The sequence below is a fragment of the Molossus molossus genome, unplaced genomic scaffold (assembly GCF_014108415.1).
Source record: "Molossus molossus isolate mMolMol1 unplaced genomic scaffold, mMolMol1.p scaffold_m16_p_10, whole genome shotgun sequence".
NCBI lineage: Eukaryota > Metazoa > Chordata > Mammalia > Chiroptera > Molossidae > Molossus > Molossus molossus.
In genome coordinates, this window is record NW_023425345.1 from 54,203,755 (window position 1) to 54,221,834 (window position 18,080).

At 35.9% G+C, this 18,080-nt stretch overlaps 1 protein-coding gene across 1 annotated transcript in view; it reads right to left on the reverse strand.

The window, feature by feature from the left end:
* Nucleotides 1-18,080, reverse strand: part of OTOGL (otogelin like) — a 135,014-nt gene that overhangs the window by 102,211 nt on the left and 14,723 nt on the right. The window contains 6 exon segments of the mRNA XM_036252659.1: nucleotides 945-1,070; nucleotides 1,280-1,386; nucleotides 5,703-5,809; nucleotides 6,167-6,294; nucleotides 11,410-11,615; nucleotides 15,028-15,149. Coding sequence (XP_036108552.1) covers nucleotides 945-1,070; nucleotides 1,280-1,386; nucleotides 5,703-5,809; nucleotides 6,167-6,294; nucleotides 11,410-11,615; nucleotides 15,028-15,149 — 796 coding nt within the window.

Genomic DNA, 18,080 nt, shown 5'->3' on the forward strand with positions numbered 1-18,080 from the left:
GGAAATATAATCTTGGTTTCATCTCTGTTCATCTCAAAATGAGAGATTTACACCATTGTCACTCGTGTAGTAAATAGCCAGGCTGTGTTACCCACTGGGCAAGTACAGTGGAGATGTGTTTGTTACTTCTCTCTAATGAGTAATATGGTGGAGCCAGAATGTAAATGAACTCTGACTAAGCACACTGCTTCATTCAACTGACCTTCTTTTTCTTAAGTAAGCCTTTCTAGGTGAAGGAAGCATTTGACTAATATTTTGGTGCATTAATTTACATTCTGGTGCAAACTTCTTATCTCATGAGTGAATGGTAAACAGTTGAGGCCTAGCACTGGTCCAAAGGTCATACCCTGAGTAGCACTAACAGAACAATGGACTGTGGTCAACAGATCTGGTTCCAAGTAGTCCTCACTCATAATAACTATATGACAGTGGTAAAATCACTGAACATCTCTGAGATTTTTTTTTAATCTGTAAAAATAAAAGAGTTTGAGTAAATTATCAGTGTTCTTTAAAAATGTCTATCAGTATAGGAGCCATTCCTACATTTAAATCCTACCTGTATCACTTGCTATGTTACTTCTAATTTCGAATATTAAAACTACATCAGGACTAAAATCTTAGACTGCCAAAATTGGAAGGCTTATTTCCTGAAATTGCTTTCATAAATTATTAAATGTATTTCAGTATTCAAGAGAACAAAATATTTGCCATGGGTAATGTCAGGACTCTAGATTCCAAATTCCCTGGGAAGTTTACAAAGCAATAAGCGTTTTTATTAAAGAAAAGCAGCCTTTTCTCCTAGTCACTTCAAGGACCAAATCCGACAAGGGCAGAAAATTGCAGCAGCCTTAATGTCTAGGGAGAGGATGTTGTGGCCTGATTCTCGGTTCACAGGATGCTATTTTCCATGAGTGGAGACATGATTTCTTTCATGAAACACTTACCATCTGGACAGTAACATCCATCAAGACAGTGGAGATTGCTGCCAAGACATTGTTTCTCAAATGTGCAGGTGGGTGGGCAACAACTGATGCAATCTCGATGGACAAAGCTATCATCACATTTATCAGCTGAAATGGGCAAACAGGTGAACTGTAAGTCAACTTCATGCCACCTCAAAAAAATTCGTGTTTCGAAAAGTTTGCAAGTTTACCAATATCATCACATCAATGACAAACCCTTGCAGTTAATTAGTTTTGAGTACTCAGGGAAGTTCTGAACATAAAATAAGCTGAACATTAATGAAAGTACACAGAGCTTAGAAAATAAGGAAACATACTGCATGCTGGGAAGTCATCTCTCCAGTCCTGGATAGGGAAGCCAGCATGGGAACAGGCTCTGGCATACTCGGTGGCTGCTCGACAATAGGTTTCATCGTCATCAGTTCTGGAAAGTGAAAAGACAGCCAGAATCACACGGAAATACTGACAGAATCCACATCTTTGAGCTCCTGATCTCTAGAAATGTTTAGTGTATGGTGAGTAATTCAATATTAATTGATGTCAGCATGTACATCATATATATAATAATGCAGAAAACAAATAAACAGGGGATCCCATCTAAAAAGGCCTGGGTAGTCTGTCTTCACCAAAGTCTTAAATTATTTACCTACTTTTCTTTTGATTCAAGGGTGTCCCTATATTGAAAAGATTTCTGTTTTAATTCTAACATTCCTCCCAGAATTCTTGTATGTATTTTTTGGCTCTCACACAAACCACCCCAGACCTTTTAGAATTTAATAAATTCTATTACAATAGACAAAATTCTATCGCAACAAAAACACCAAATATGAAAGTTATTTCAAAGATACCATGCTCTTGATAGTCTACGCACTGGAATAAAAGCACTACTAATAATCTGCAGCACTTTCGCAAGACTGAATAAACAGCATTTAAGATTTAATTTTTTAATTCTTTCAATTTTAAATTACTAAAGTTAGTTACTTTTATAATATTGCCCAAAGTAAATAACCTCTCATTATTTTCTTACAATCACCCTAGAAGCTCCCCAAACAAGAATAAGAGGTTAGCCAATTCCCAAAGCAGATTCACAAGGTACCTATAAAATAAGCAGGGTTTATAGCAAGATAGTGGGCTTGTTTTTCTACCCAACTCAAACTCAAAATTGAATAGTTAAGTATCTTGCAAGATAATGACCTTAAGAATGTTGCATTTTGTGAACCTTAGCATTTTCAGTGTCTCTGCTGTAAAAGCCAACTATCTCAAATTGTGCTTATCTTGTGCTGCAGTAATTGGCGCCATGCAGCTCATGCAGTCCAATTCACTGAGTTTTAGAAGAAAAAGGGGACTGAAAAAATAATCTTCAGAAACTCAGAAAATATTTTAAACCTCCAAACAAGAATAGTCTCTGAAAAACAGAGTAAGCTAAAATTATTCTGTTGCTAGAAACACATGAAGTTTACGCTTTCCCTTAAAATATGTGCATTGTTTCCTACAATTAATAGAGGCTTTGAAAGTTAACAAAGTAACTGAATATTGGTTTTCCAACCCAATGCTACTATTATTAAAATACTTACCATATAATAAGTGTCTACGTTATTCTAGGTTCCGTGCTAGACACGTTATGTGGCAACAAGGAACAGTTGTCTTTAAATCAATTGACTTGGTCGTGGTAGAACTAAAGCCATTGCCTTGGGGTAGGTTTGTCATTCTTAGAAGTAGAAACAAGGCTGATGTTCTTCAGACTTCAACTGAGATGCCATCTCCTTGCAGTGCCTTCAGAGGCACTCCCCAGTAGAGGGGCCAGTCCTCTCCTCCCCATCACAGCACTTTGCCTTCAGAGCACATGTCATTGCTGGAGACCTGGTTCTCTGACCCACTAGAATCTGGGTTCCCACGACAGGGTCCCTGTCTAAATTGTGTCAGTTTCCCCAAGGTGTGGCACCATGTTCAGCTCAGAACAGATGCTCAGGAAGAATGTATTGAATCAAACTCATGATACGATCATAATTCAAGCAGGAAAGTAATTTGAGTTCAGCAGATGGACAATGCTATTCTCATGACAAGGTCCTTGTGATGCAGGGACCTAATATTAAAAAATATTTTAAAAATCAAGGGATTCTCCTTCAGGGGAGAAAGAATGTAGGTGGGTCTAGTGCTGGGTGACATACTGAGAGAAGAGCAAAGCTGACTCCGGTAGCTTCTCACTTCCATTCTATCAGTGACCATTTACTCAACTTACGATGCCCTTCTATTGCTATTATATGTCTGTTTTGCCCCCAAACCTGGCCTCTCCACCTCAAACATATCTCTTAAAGTATCAGATTATTTAAACCAGTAAGAGACGTTTCTCTATTTTTCTATTTTTATTTGCCTGGAGAAAGCAATTTGGTTTCAAAATCCAAAGCCTAAAGATATCAAAATGTTTTAATTTCTCAGTGATGAAATTTCAGGCAAAGAGTGTGGCAGAGACTTTCTTTGTCCTCAGTTCCCTCTTCTTCTCCTCAGTATTAGAACCTGCATACAGCTGCCCAGCCAAAGAGAGCATTTCCCAGCAGTCCTTGCATTGAGGCAAGGCCATGTTTCTAAGTTCGAGCCAAAGGGTTAACAGTTGGAGTGTGTATGAGACTTCGAGGCCACTTACTTAAAAAACCTGCCAGCCCTCTAAGTCATTTTCTCCCTCCCTAAGGGCTAACATATGGACATAGTAGTGCTAAGCCAATTTAGGCCATGAAATTGAGAATTAATACCCTAGGTCCTGGGGGATGACAGAGAAATAGTGTCATTGAGTCATTAGAAAAGTCAGGGAGCCAACACATGATATGAACCCAGGACCACTTCCCAGCTTAGAGTTTATATGAGAGAAATGCACTTTGGCAATTAAAGCAACCGAACAATATCCTAATTAATAAATGGAGAATGGCTTCCTCAGATCAGCCAAATGATACTTCATCTCAGTCTACTTGAGAAGTGGGTGGCCCTGGCGGGTTTGGCTCAGTGGTTGGAGCATCGGCCTATGGGCCAGAGTCCCAGGATCGGTTCCCACTAGGGGCATGTACAAGAAAAGAGAGAGAGAGAGAAGTGGGTGGTAAAGATGATAATGGTAAAGGCAAATGAATGAAAAGACTACTGGAGAATTGTCCAAGAATGAGTGCCTGAGGAATAAGAACAATTTTAAATTCCATATACATGGTTAAATAAGGACCATGGACTACCTACAAGGATCCCCCAAAAAGAGACTGAATGAAAACAGCAGAGATATAACAGTATAGTGGCTTAAATAAAAAATAAAACAGAAAACGCAGTGTTGTAAAATATAGAGGTCGGTATCTGATATTTTAGGTTGAGGAGTAGTTCTCTTACATCTCCTGTGTTAGTTCATAAACCCCTAAAATTTAGAGACTATACATATAAAGGAAGATATAACTGCACTCTACTAAAAATGAACAAGTATCCCAATAAACTTATTTATGTTAATGTCTGAAAAATATAATTATATTCATTATTTTCATAATAATCACCATTTAATTAAAGCAGAGTATTATAAATAAAAGTGTTTTATACTACTTTGCCTTCCCTCTTTGTTCTTACCTTTGATAAACTTAAAACTCTTAACAAACTATCCAAGATGCCATTTAAGTAGTTTTACTCAACCAAAAATTAGTCTGGTCTTTTACAACAAAGTTTCCCATATCAATTACACTTATTAAAATTATTTTTAAAATGCAGATTTATTAAAATTTCTTGAGATATTCTTAAACATTCAAGATGGCTAATCATATATACTTGGTAAAGGGGGTTAGAGGAGGTAAAAGAGGGGATAAGGGGGATAAATGGTGATGGAAGGAGACTTGACTTGGGGTAGTGAACACACAATACAATATACAGATGATATATTCTAGAATTATACATTTGAAACCTATGGAATTTTATTAACCAATGTCACACCAATTAATTCAATAAAAAAGAAAAAAATTAAATTAAATAATAGAAAGGACTTCAATAATGGGCAGTTTATAGTGACTTCTACATTAATGAACAAATGATGATGAGTCTCACTGAATTTCTTCCCTAGAAACCACTAGTCTAGGTGTTCTTAACCTGGGAGAGAATGCAGGAGTCTATAACCTTGGACAGGAAAAATATCAATATTTATTTTCTCTAATCTCCAAATGAAATTGAGCATTTTCTTCCATTATACATTAGGTAACATATCACAATGTTCATAGCAGTATCTCTGACTTTGTCACTAATATATCTCACATGCCATTTTTTCATGTTTTCACTTCTCATTAAGAGTGTTGCCGCCACCTCAAAATATTAGTTACACTAATCACTATATCAAACTACAGTAGTTATTAGACCTAAAATGCATATAAAAAAACACATGTATCAAAAACTCATTTTGTTTACTATACTGATAACTCTATTTCAATATAGTTTCCTGTGTAAACTTATATGTTTTATTTTGTGCATTCAAAAATTATTTTGAAAAAGAGTCTATGCACATCTCTCTATTCCCAAAAGGAATTAATGGCATGAAAAATACTTAAGAATGGTTGTACTCTGTTCATGCTGCTTTTACCATAAAACAGACTGTACCTGTTAGTAATCATTTAGTAGCTGTTAGTCTAGTTTTGCTTTACATTACCCATTATGATGAGATGCTAAGTTACAGAGTGGTTTTTGCCCTTCTTTTTGGATAAAGAAAATGTTATTGCAAATACTAATCATTTCACTTACTTGCAAAGATCATTAACACAGCTGGCAATATATAAATACGGATCAATATATTCATGGCAGCTCAGAAAGGGAAACTGCAGCAGAATCTGGCACTTGAAGAAGATTGCCTGCGCAGAGGAAGACGGCCGTCACCAGACATGTTTAACCACACGCGTGTGCGCTCCTTTTCTCCTACTGACCTAATCGCATGATCTCGTTCTTACCAGGAAACAGAAGGTGATTTCTGCTTAGAACTTTTCATCAACATTTTTATGACTACCTGTTTTGGTAAGGAGCACTGCTTTTCATGAAACTCATTACATTCACTGTTTCTGAAATAATTTTAAAGTTATTCCCATTTCCTAAATTTCATAGTGTTTAATTATGCAGTGTTTGTGCTAAAAAAAAAATGCTTAATATAAAATAAACAATACAATATATGTGTATTATATCCAACATGCCCAAAGTTTTCACACCAAGTTTACCTCAAATGCCGGCATTCCGCTGGAGCACGGATTTGGAAAATCCGAGGGTGTGGGCACACATCTGATGTCGTCTGGAGTTTGCACCAGCCAACTATTTGCAAACATAGCTATGTCTTCTGTATAGTCCTCTGTTTCACACAAACACACACACAGAAAGTATGTGTAACAAGATCACTTTTGACAAACACAGTTCATCAACATGAACTTCTTGGTCAAAAAGTTAAATTCAATAACTTTATGATTATACAGAGGTTGGCAAAAGTAGGTTTGCAGTTGTTCACATGGAAAACAATTCAATAATTAATCAAGAATAACACAGGAATAACTGTTTAGCATACTGTAAACCTACTTTTGCCCGCTGCATAACATCACTTTAACATGATAAAAATAAATTGAACAAAGGGTCAATACTAAATAAAACTATCATTGGAGAGGAAAAACTTCATTGAAGCAACACGGGGAAAAGGGTTGAGGGTGAGCGGTACAACATGCTCTTTGGTAAAGCACTGATTAGCCTACAGTTTGTGCATAAAACCAAGAAGCAAAGTGAAAGTTTGGTATGAAAAGCTTCAGTAATCCCCCTTACTTGACATAAGTCAGAAACTTACTAAAACTGTAGTTTCACTTTGGGGGTAAACAACAGTGGGGGGAAAAAAAGAATAATTTTGTTGAGCCGTTGAGATTTCAGAGGACACACTCACAATGAAAGACTGAAAAAGAACCCTGGTGAACGAAAGACTGAGAAGTGAATTCATTTCACCCGAATATGATGGAAAGTGTTTCTAAACGTGTTCAGGACAGATTGTTGAGAATCCTGACCCTGCCTCAGCATTATTCAGAGGCAAGATTCAGGAGCTATTGTGTACAGAGCAACGGACAGCTGTGGTGAGCAGTCTGGACTCTCTGCTCCAAATCAAGTTTAAACTGTCTCAGCACCCGGCCTGAGAACAAGTTTTACAATGAATGAAAATTAATCCTGCCCCACAGTCACACAAAGGCTGAACCCCAAATCTCAAGGACCTTGCAGACCTGAGTAAGATGACACCTGGACAGTGAGCCTCAGGTCTGAGCCGAGCTTCCGCCACGCAGACGTACGCAGCCAGAGGTCTGCCACGGAAGGAGAGCTACCCCGTCACTAGAACCAAAAAGCTCCAGCCAAAGGTTTGACAACTCTCTCTGTGTATCTTCAAAATAGGAAGCAATGACTGTGTGCTGCTACCAGTTGTTGGGAAGACTGGGAGTTCACCTATAAAAATGCTTTTATTTCTTAATGGAAAATCCAAAACTTTACTGTGGCCTTGAAGACTTTTTTTTTATCTGGTCCCTGAACTCCTCCAATTCCCAACCTCCTCCACCTACCTCACCCCACCCCGCCTCTCCTATATCTCCTGTTCTTGTATAAGCTACTCTGGTCTGCTGGCTTTGTGCTGCTCTCCACTGAAGCTCATTCCCACCTTGCTCTTCTCCTCCCCCTTCAGAATCACTCTCCCTCCAATCTTCCCCTGCTCTGCCCCTTACTGCATGTAAGCAGCTATTCTCCTCCGCAAGCGTCTCTGTCACAGGCCGGGACCACCACCACACCCTGCTTTATCACACACGACCTCCTTTATTTCCCTTTTTTTGTTTCCATGGCTGCTGCTTCTCACAAAAACTATATTTACATTTTTTTCTTTATTTTGTTTTTCACAATAATACCTATTATGGGAAGGGAGAGAGCTTACCTAAGCTGCCCTGCTGTATCCCTAGGTTAGTATCTGGTATATAGTAGGTGCTCAAAATACATTTACTAAATAAGTGAATGAATAAATCCAAAGGAGTTTGTAATGAAAAGATAAATATTATATTTTAATATTTACGGTTATTTAATAAATATAGTTATTTAAAAGTTTGTGATATTTATTTATTAGACCCCTAGAGCTTTCAAATTTGGCCCACCTCATTATCTCTGATACTGTTGGAAATTTTACACACTGAACTAAGCATGGACCTAGTCTAATAAACTTACTTTAAAAAGATAAAACAGATCTTCTCTTAAAGAAAATTTATAGTCACATTTTATTTAAAAATATCATCATTCTTTAAAAGTCTAAAGAACCAAACACATTTTGTAAAGTCCCACTTATTTTAATATTTACGTACAAATCTTGATGTACCTAAACAACCAGGGCAATCCCTTAGAGTTGACTTTAATTCCAGCTTTTCAACCACATATTTAGCTATTTTTTTTTTATATTGCTTTAATAAAAGAGTCACAAAAGTAGGTTATTATGAGACAATTGGTGTTCTTGGAGCCTGCAAAACTAAAATCAAAATGTTTTATATAAGAGAATACTACAAACAGACTAATTTATTGTCCATACTGGGACATTACCGAGAATAAAAGTGAAGTACTATTAATTATGCCGAGAAAAGAAAGAGTAGCCCTGGCCGGTTTGGCTCAGTGTGGTCGGGGTCGTGCGGGAGGCAGCCAGTTGACGTGTACACATTGATATGTCTCTCTCTCTCTCTCTCTCTCTCTCTCTCTCTCTCTCTCTTTCTCCCCCCCCCCCCACTCTATCTGAAGATAAATGGAAAAATATCCTCAGGTGAGGATAAAAAATTTTAAAAAATGAAGAATGAACCAGGGTTTCTATGTTACTGTGCAGCTAGCTACAGACATGAATTATGGAACCAGAATCTCAACTAGACAACAAATTAAAATCTTTCTATATAAACAGAAATTCTGAAAAGCCTCATGTCTTTGTGAAGTCATCCCTGAAGAGTGAGTAGGAATGCAGAGAGAAATACAACTTTAATCACGTTTAAGAAATTATGCATTCAATGGCATTCAGTTAAACTCACTGGTCCTAAAGATTTATCTAATCAGCAAAGTACAGGCTGAGTTACAAAGTACAGGCTGAGATATTTTTAGCTTTAGGATCTTAAAGCTAAAAGTAATGTAGCGCATCTGTAGACATGTTCTTGCATTACTAGAGTATGGAAGAAAATTAGAGATCATGTTCCAGTCACATCCCCACAAATTACTGTAAATTGGTTTTATAATTCCTCTGCTTTACACCGTGCAGCAAATAAAATTGTGACAAAGCTGAAATCTCTCTTTAGGCTCTTCCCAAACAGTCTCCATGGTCCTTCTCCTGTTTCTTCTGCCAGTTCAGCCGTAATTCAGTCCAATGGCCTCCTGCCAGTCTTCTCCCACTTATAACCTGCTCACACCCCACCGCTGCCCCAGTTATCTCACTGTGAGCTACTGTTTTATGTTGCAGGTTATCAACATCCATCTGACTCTTAACTCAAATCCTAACCTGAGTCTCTCTGCCTCTAACCAAAGCAGGTGCTGCTTTCTGTCCAGACCGCTATACCCCGTTCCCCAGATGTCATAGGACAATTGTCCACAGAAGTTTTTCTGATTCTGATATTGAGAACTGAACTGAGTGTTCTTTTTGTGTGTGCGTGAAGCTTTCACGCAGAAGAAAGAGAAATTAACAATTACCACTCGATTGCTTCTGCGTGACTCTAAATCCCCACTCGCAAGATTCCAAGTGTAGGAGCCCTCTCATTCGAAATCCCTAGTTCATGGGAATTTCAGTACTGTACATTCATTTGTATTGCGCTCCCAGGACACTTTCAGTTACATGTTCTCATTTGATCCTCACAGGCTGGACGTTCTCAGGGTCATTATTAGCATCTCTATTTCACATATGAGGAACGTGAGTCCTTGGGGCCCTGCTCTTTACACTGGCCACTAGTGACCTAATCCCGTTGATGCATTAGGCATCTTGTAAATGTTTGCATGGTAACAAGGGCCTCTTAAGGAAATGTCTGTAATCAAACATTTTTATTTCAGCTTCATAACAAGCTTATTGAGACCACGTGGAGGTGATTATAAATTAGCTAAAATGTATTGAGCATTAACTATGTGCCACACGCTGTACTGAATGTTTTGCATGGGTTGTCTCTTTTAATCCTTGCAATTCTATGAAGTATATACCATATATAATGATAGCATTAAACTTAGAAAGTTTAATAAGTGACAAAGCAGAATTTGAATCCCATAGTCTGATTCCAGAACCCACACTCTACGTAGGATTTTCACTGTCTTACAACACCATATATGGGCAACTCTTCTCTATTAATTTTACAATATTACAAAAGTATCATATAGCACTTTACAGATTTAAAGTCAATTTCCCACAAATTTACTTAAGCATAGGATTGCGAGACAGTTGGATCTGTAATCCAACCCTGACAGTAGCATTTTACAAGCTGTGTTACACTGGGCACATCACCTTGTGTCATTACAAAATTAAGAAAATACCACCCACCTTACAGAATGTTGTAAGGGTTGGGAATAATAGAGTCATGTGCTCATATTAACTATTATGATAAATGATATCAAGATATGTTCTTATTATTCCTGATAATTCTAAGGTTCAGAATTATTATATTCCTATTTTTCAGCTGAAGAAACTGAGTATCAGAGAGATTAAATGAGTTGCCTCAAACAACAAATCTTGTACGCCTTAGAACAAGATTCACCGCATGTCTGCTGGTACTAAGAACAGCATTCTTTTTTATTGCACCTGTCCATGTGGACCTAAATCATGACTGTGTCCTGTGACTCTCTTATTCTGTTGCCACTACACACTAGTAACTCAATTGAAAGAGAACACATTTATAATAGTTCACAGAGATTAGTTTCATGAATTTGAATAAATAGATGAATGATGATAGATACATCATTATACATAATAAAACATTTCCAAGTTATTATTCAACTTTTATAATACTGTTCACATTTAATTACCTTTACAAAACTATCATTTGGCAGTCATTTATCTTATTCCTATCGAGACTAGATGCAAAATAACTTTTGTCCAAAAGTCAACAACTTTGCCCCAATGGATTTGAATCACTAAAATGTAAGTCCCCAAAAGGAAGGAGTCCTTGTTTCGTTCATTGATGTATCCTAAGCTCTTACACCGTGCCTGACACAAAGTAAATGCTCAATACATGAGTAAGTCATGTATCTTAATTTAGCAAATGTAAACTAGCTAATGGTATTCAAGCATGACACAAAAATATTTTTCTATTCAAACTTCACTTAAAAATCACTAAAACAGGCAAGTGATAGCTACCAATTTTACCCAGCCTAGGACAAGTTGTACCGTTCTGGGTACAAACAGCTTGATCAGCAAAGGGAGAAGACCTCAGAAATACCTTCACATTTCTTCTGCTCCCCTTACCTTGCTGAATGACGAAATCGTCGGATTGAACGCCATTGTAGTTTCCGCATAAGCCACATGATTTCCCTTTATGCTCCTCAGATATTTTGAGGTAAATTCCAGATATTCCATCCCAAGCCAATGAAAAACCAAAGGTTGTTTTCACCAGAATGTAGTCAGCTAGTTTCTCAACAGAAACCTGTCCAATTGTCTGAGGCAATGTTAAACTTGAAAAATGGAACAAAAGCAATCTAAGAATTACAATGAAGGATCAATTACAGGTGATTTCTTTCTCGTAGTGAGACAAATAAAAGATAATTATTATTCAAAATTATTGAATAAACTATGCAGTTAGATTTCCCAAGCAATGATCCTATAGATAATCTTGATGTTTTTTGAAAAACTCAATATTGAAATAAAAAGGACAACAAAAATTATGTCTGTTTCTCCATAGTGATTTAGATTTTATACTTTGGAGGAGTCTTTCAACAAACCCAAATCACACTTCTGCTAAATATCAGTGATTTTAATAACTGGAAAATAACTTTGTCTATTTTGAATAACGAGAGTTTAAATATATTTCTTTTTATCCAGATGGTTCAAGATAATCAAAAAGTACTGCTTAAAATTTTGAAGTACAACCATGGTCAAAATATGTAAACACACTGCACAAATTCTAGTTTTGTTTAATTTCATTTTAAACTTGGCTGAGAGGAAATAAGAGCTTTTATCCCCAAAGTGTCACCTTGGTATAAGTCATTGGTTTCCAAAAGAAAAATGTCAAGGCATGATTAATTATAATTTACATTTTTAATGCTGCAAAGTACATTATTCGGAATATAAAATACTTTGTTCTACAGTACTGCATAGGAGTTATATTCATAATTTTTAAGTTGGATAAAATTTGGCCTATTTAAATATGGGTTACATTGAATATTTAGGTCCTTGATCCAGTATCTAGTCTTTTCATTTTTCACAAGAATGTGTCCAAACAAAGGAAGTGAAAGACATACAAGAGCTAAACAAAACTAAACAATTAGACATTTTAAAAGAATACTAAGTTGCCTAGAATGTTTTTGAAAGAACACTGTTCTTTTATTCGCAAGTATTGCAGAAAAGGGCAGGTGCTAATAATTAAAAAGATGGAAGGAAAAATTACTTTTATTAAGATAGCCATGCTAACTGAAAATAATAAACAATGTGAGTGAGGCAGGAGGTCAATGTATTCAAACATTTTTCTCAAAAACTTCAAATTACTGAGTTCCTTTTCAAGAAAAGAATGGCTACATGGCACAAAAACTATGAAACTAAACATACTCATTGACAAAGGGATAATCCCCAAAGAAACAATTCAAAATATCTAAATATTTTCCAAAAGGTGTTTGCAGATAAATTTTTAAAGAGAATTGGTCCTAAGAATAGAAAAATAACTAAAACTTCACATTGAAAAATAAATCAAAAGATGTTAGCTAATTGCTTCCATAATCTACTTATATTTAAAATTATAAACATGAGGAATTCATAGCAAATGCATAGTAAAGTTCAGTATGAATAATATTGTTTAAGTTTGCAAGTTTATAAAAACTATACATTAAAAAATAAATCGTGTTTTATAAAGATATTTCATAGCAATGGAATATTAAATGCATAGAGGTATAGTTGTTTGGTTGTGAGTAGTTTTTGGTTTGGCCATTTGTCATTTATCTCTTTCACAGTAAACTGATTAAATAAACTTTTTGTTTTTTTAATAAAAATAAAAGGTACATATGATCATTCTGATATCTATACCATAAAAGAATGGTAGTATAGATGTGGGATCATAGGAAAAATTAGATAATCTTCCAGAAATCTAAGAAAAACTCCACTAAACCTCGGCAGGTAACATTAACAATGCAAATTAAAATGAATGCACTGATTAATGCTAAAATTATTCACAGATTTGTATGTACAAAAACCCTTCATTTTACAGGTGAGAGAACAGAAGTCCAGAGAGGTAAGGTATGATGTCCAGAGCCTCACATATTTGATTTGATTTTGGCAAACATTTCTCTAGCACCTGCTAAAAATTAAGCCCTAGGCCAGATACAGCATTTGTATATGCAGTTTAATTGGTTAATAAGAAAACCATCGTTTTGTATCATACATCTTTAAGTTAAAATTTAAATATTATATCTTTGATTTAACAAAGAGTTAGTATTCTTGAAAACCTTCTTGAATGCCATTTCTGTTTTATAAAACAAAATTTTTTAAAGTGCCCACGTCACCTAAAATCCCATACAAGGAATCCTACATTACTATATAAATTCAGTTTCAAGAAATACACATGTAATGTGTTATCTTCCCATTCAAATGGCTACGTTTTCTTTTATCAGATAATGAGAAGTACAGAACCCAACTGATTAAGAAAATAAGCCCAGCTCTGCTCTGGCTGGTTTGGCTCAGCAGCACAGTGTTGGCCCGCAGACCAATGACTCTTGGGCTCCATTCTGCTCAAGAGTACATACTTCAGTTGAGGTTCGTCCCCAGCCCTGGTTGGGTTCATGCAGGAAGCAGCTAGTCGATATGTCTCTCTCACATCAATGTCTCTCTCTCTCTCTCTCTCTCTCTCTCTCTCTCTCTCTCTCTCCTCCCTCCCTCCCTCCCTATCTGAAGATAAATAGAAAAATATCCTCAGGTGAGTATTAAAAACAAAGAAAATAGCCAGAGAGACAGAGGCTACTCTGGGTTGCCTGACTTGGTCAGTGCCTGGCTCCCCTGGTGCTTCATCCAAAGCCCTTTCTGCCACCATCTGTTTCCTCTTAAGGAATCTAAACTCAGAAAGGAAAGCACATAGGTTGGTAAGGCCATTGCACTGGAATGAGTCCCCCTGGTTCAAACACTTGCTAGTGAATGCTGAACGATGGATAGAATTTTTCCATCCTGTAATTTACTTTTCTTGGCATAACTCAGCCAAGAAACAGTTAAGACTGAATATCTCTATAATTATTTACATTGGAAGGCAGATTATTCCACAATATTCCTAGTTAAAAAGTATAAATCCTTCCACCAAATAAATAAATAAATAAATATCCCCTTCCCCCAAACTCTCAGATTTTATTCTTGGCAGACAGAAAACCATAAGCGGCCCCCTCTCTGATCTATTCAAGAAGGCCAATTACATTTTGGCTCTGAATCTTTGTCAGAACACTAATGGAAAAACTTCAGTGACACCCAAACTTCATTCACATAAATTTGGAAAGGACTTGCAGAGGGTTAGTTTTATTTAAAGTGTCTGCTTTTAAGAAAGAAAAAGAGAGAGAGAGAGAACATACACAAGAAAGAAGGCAAAAATAATTGAACACTTGAACTATGAAGACTTCAGTTAAATTTCTCTTAGAAAAGATATGATCATCTTTTCTCCACTTATGCAAACATATCTGTATCCTATGTAAGTAATAGAGAGGCTAAAATGGTTAGATTTCTGGCCACCTGGGTGGCCTTGGAGTCTACCCTAAATTTTTATTTCTGTATGATATAACTTAAAAGTTATTGTTGAAAATAAATTCTCTCTTCCTATTCTCTACAATTCGCTTTCAACGTGAGATGTTCGGAAATGCTGTTAACCCATGTGTTATTTTCATTGTATCACTTGTGTCTTACCTGATTCCATTCTTTCTTATTTCATGACCATAAATTCTAATTTCCTCTTGGTCTGAAAAGAACAAGCTGATTGATCGGTAACAGTGATACACTGAACCAAAGCACTTAGGGCTATTATGAACCTTAAAAAGAGAAAAACAAAAAAAAGGATAGGAATGTATGCTTTCGTTTTAATTACTAAAAATGCAATGCATGTCTACAGTTCTATAGCACCATTAGTCCACTGATGCTTTACAAAATTATAACTACATTGGGATTTTCAAGAGAAAACAAATACTCATCGCAGAAATTAGACAACAGAATTAACCTCATAAAGTACAAGTTAATAATGCATTTTTAACATGGTGTATATTAGAAAAAATAGTCTGACTGGAAGACTGTAAAGAAACACCTAGGTAATTTTCATGTCCATATTATTTGCCTGTTAGAGAATCATGAAAGTACTTCAAATAGAGCTCTACACAAAGCTATATATGTAAGGATTGCAATAGTGACTATAACCTCACTAAAAATAAAATTGCCTAGGCACTTTAAAGAAGAGAGTTTCTTTTTTAAACTGATGGGGGATATTGGTAAACTAGTAAAAAGAAAGAAAGGAGAGAAAAGAGACAGAAAAAAGAAAGAACACTCTATTCCAAAATTAATTTCAGAAGTATAATGATGAAACCATAAAATAACTGAATGAAAATATAAATATATAGATAGAAAAGAACTTTCTAAGCATAAAAGTGATAAAAAAATTACCAATGATAAGAGAGATGTTTAATATAGCAAGATGTAATATGCATTAATTTAATGAATAATGGGCAAATTTTATTGATCCCTCATTACTGACCAGTCACTATTCTAGAGTCCAGAGATGTAACAGTCAACAAAACAGATAAAAACACCTGTCTCCATGAAACTTGCATTTCATTAGAGGAAAATAGTTAATAAAAAATACACCTAAATGAAACTAAAATATATATGATGTTAGATAACATGAAGGAAGGGTTGGGGTTAATTTCAGATTGAGTGGCCAGCGAAAGCCTCACTGAGAAGGGAAACTCTAGTGAAGATGAAGGAGGTGTAAGAGCAAGTCATGTGGATACTCAGAAGACCATTCTAAGCAAAGGTCATAGCAAATGCAAAAGTCTAAAGAAGTATGCCTAAAATGATGGCAGTATCCAGGAATCTGTGCATCAAACCCCAGTCAGGATATTGGAGAATTTTTCTTTGGAGAAACAAAATGAGAAAGACATACAGTTACTCATATCTGGGGCATATCTAATGAAACCAGACTCCCTGCTCAGTCTCCCACCAAGCAAGCAAGCCCCCATCCATATAGTCAGAGATTTCTGAGTAGCTTTTGGAGCCTAATCCTCACATGTGATAAAAGCTCACAACATGAAAGACAAATAAATAGCCCTGGCTGGTGTGGCTCAGTTGGTTGAGCTTCATCTCATGCACTGAGAGGTCCTGGTTTGATTCCTGGTCAGCACACATGCTGGGGTTGCAGGCTTGATCCCCAGTAAGGGGTGTGTAAGGTGCAGCCAATCAATGTTTCTTTCTCTCCCCCCCCCCTTCCTCTCTCTCTAAAATCAATAAAAACAATTTTTTAAAAAAATTAAGAAAAGACACACAAAAGTTCAAAGGAATCAAAAAAATATAAAAAGTAAACTTCTAAAAATCCATAATTAATATCTTCAGACAGAAAATTGAGTTAGTAAGTGATATCATTCATAAAACAAGAATAAAGTTCTGTTAAAAATAAAATTCAAAGAATAAAAATAATAATTGTATACTGACAATATCATAAGAGACACATATAACTGAAATAGAATGGTTGGAAGATAAATATCTAAGAGTTGGAAATAAATCTCCCAAAATGTAAACCAAAAAAGCAAAAAGATGGAAACTATGAAAGAATCAACATAAATTAAGGAATCAACCACTGAGTTCAGGAGCTCTAATATCTGAATCACAGGATTTCTGACAGAGGGAAAGAAAGGACATTCTGAAAGAGAGGACAAAAAAGAAATATTATTCCAAAGCTGAAGGATTTGTGAAGCTTGAAAGGGCCTCAAGTACCCAGCACAATAAAAATTTTTTAAAAACTTATATATTCATGAAATTTCATACCTTAGGGATAAAGAGAATATCTAAAAGTTTCTGGAGAGGGTTGGGGAGGTCATACATAAAATGATCAAAAATTACACTGGATTGAATTCAAAATTCTAGAAATGATTTCCAACTTATAATCAACATTTTCAAAATGTTCACTTCCATGCACACTTTTTAGGAAAGTATCTTTCTTTCCAGCAAACAACTCAAAAATGTAGTCAATTAAAACAAGTGGGTAAAACAACGAAGAAATGGGTATCTACTCAATCAGCACTACAAATAAATACTGTTCTGATGTTGGGGCATCAAGTAAGGCTTTTTTTTTTTTTTTTTTTTTTTTTTGGTGTGTGCCTCTAGTGGGAACCGAACTCTGGACTCTCTGGTCCGCAGGCCGACACTCCAACCACTGAGCCAAACTGGCCAGGGCTTCAAGTAAATTTTTAACGTATGTTGGTGCTCCTATATTGGGTGCATATACATTTACCAAGGTTATATCTTCCTGTTGGATAGAGCCTTTCAATATTATGTAGTGACCTTCTTTGTCTCTAGTTATGGCCTTCATTTTGAAATCTGTTTTATCAGATATGAGTATTGCTACCTCAACTTTTTTTCCTTTCCATTTGCTTGGAAGATCTTATTCCATTCCTTCACTTTCAAATTATGTGAGTCTTTTGTTGTGATCTGGGTCTCTTGTAAACAACATATATATGAGTCATGCTTTCTTATCCAATCAGCTACTCTGGGTCTTTTTATTGGAGCATTCAATCCATTTACATTTAAGGTGATTATTGATATGTACTTATTTACTGCCATTATTGTTTAGTGTGGCTATATTTTTCTTCCTACTAATGACAGCAGTTCTTTTAACATTTCTTGCAGTGCTGGTTTGATGCTAATGTATTCCCTTAGCCTTTTTTTTTTGTCTGGAAAGCTCTTTATTTGATCTTCTA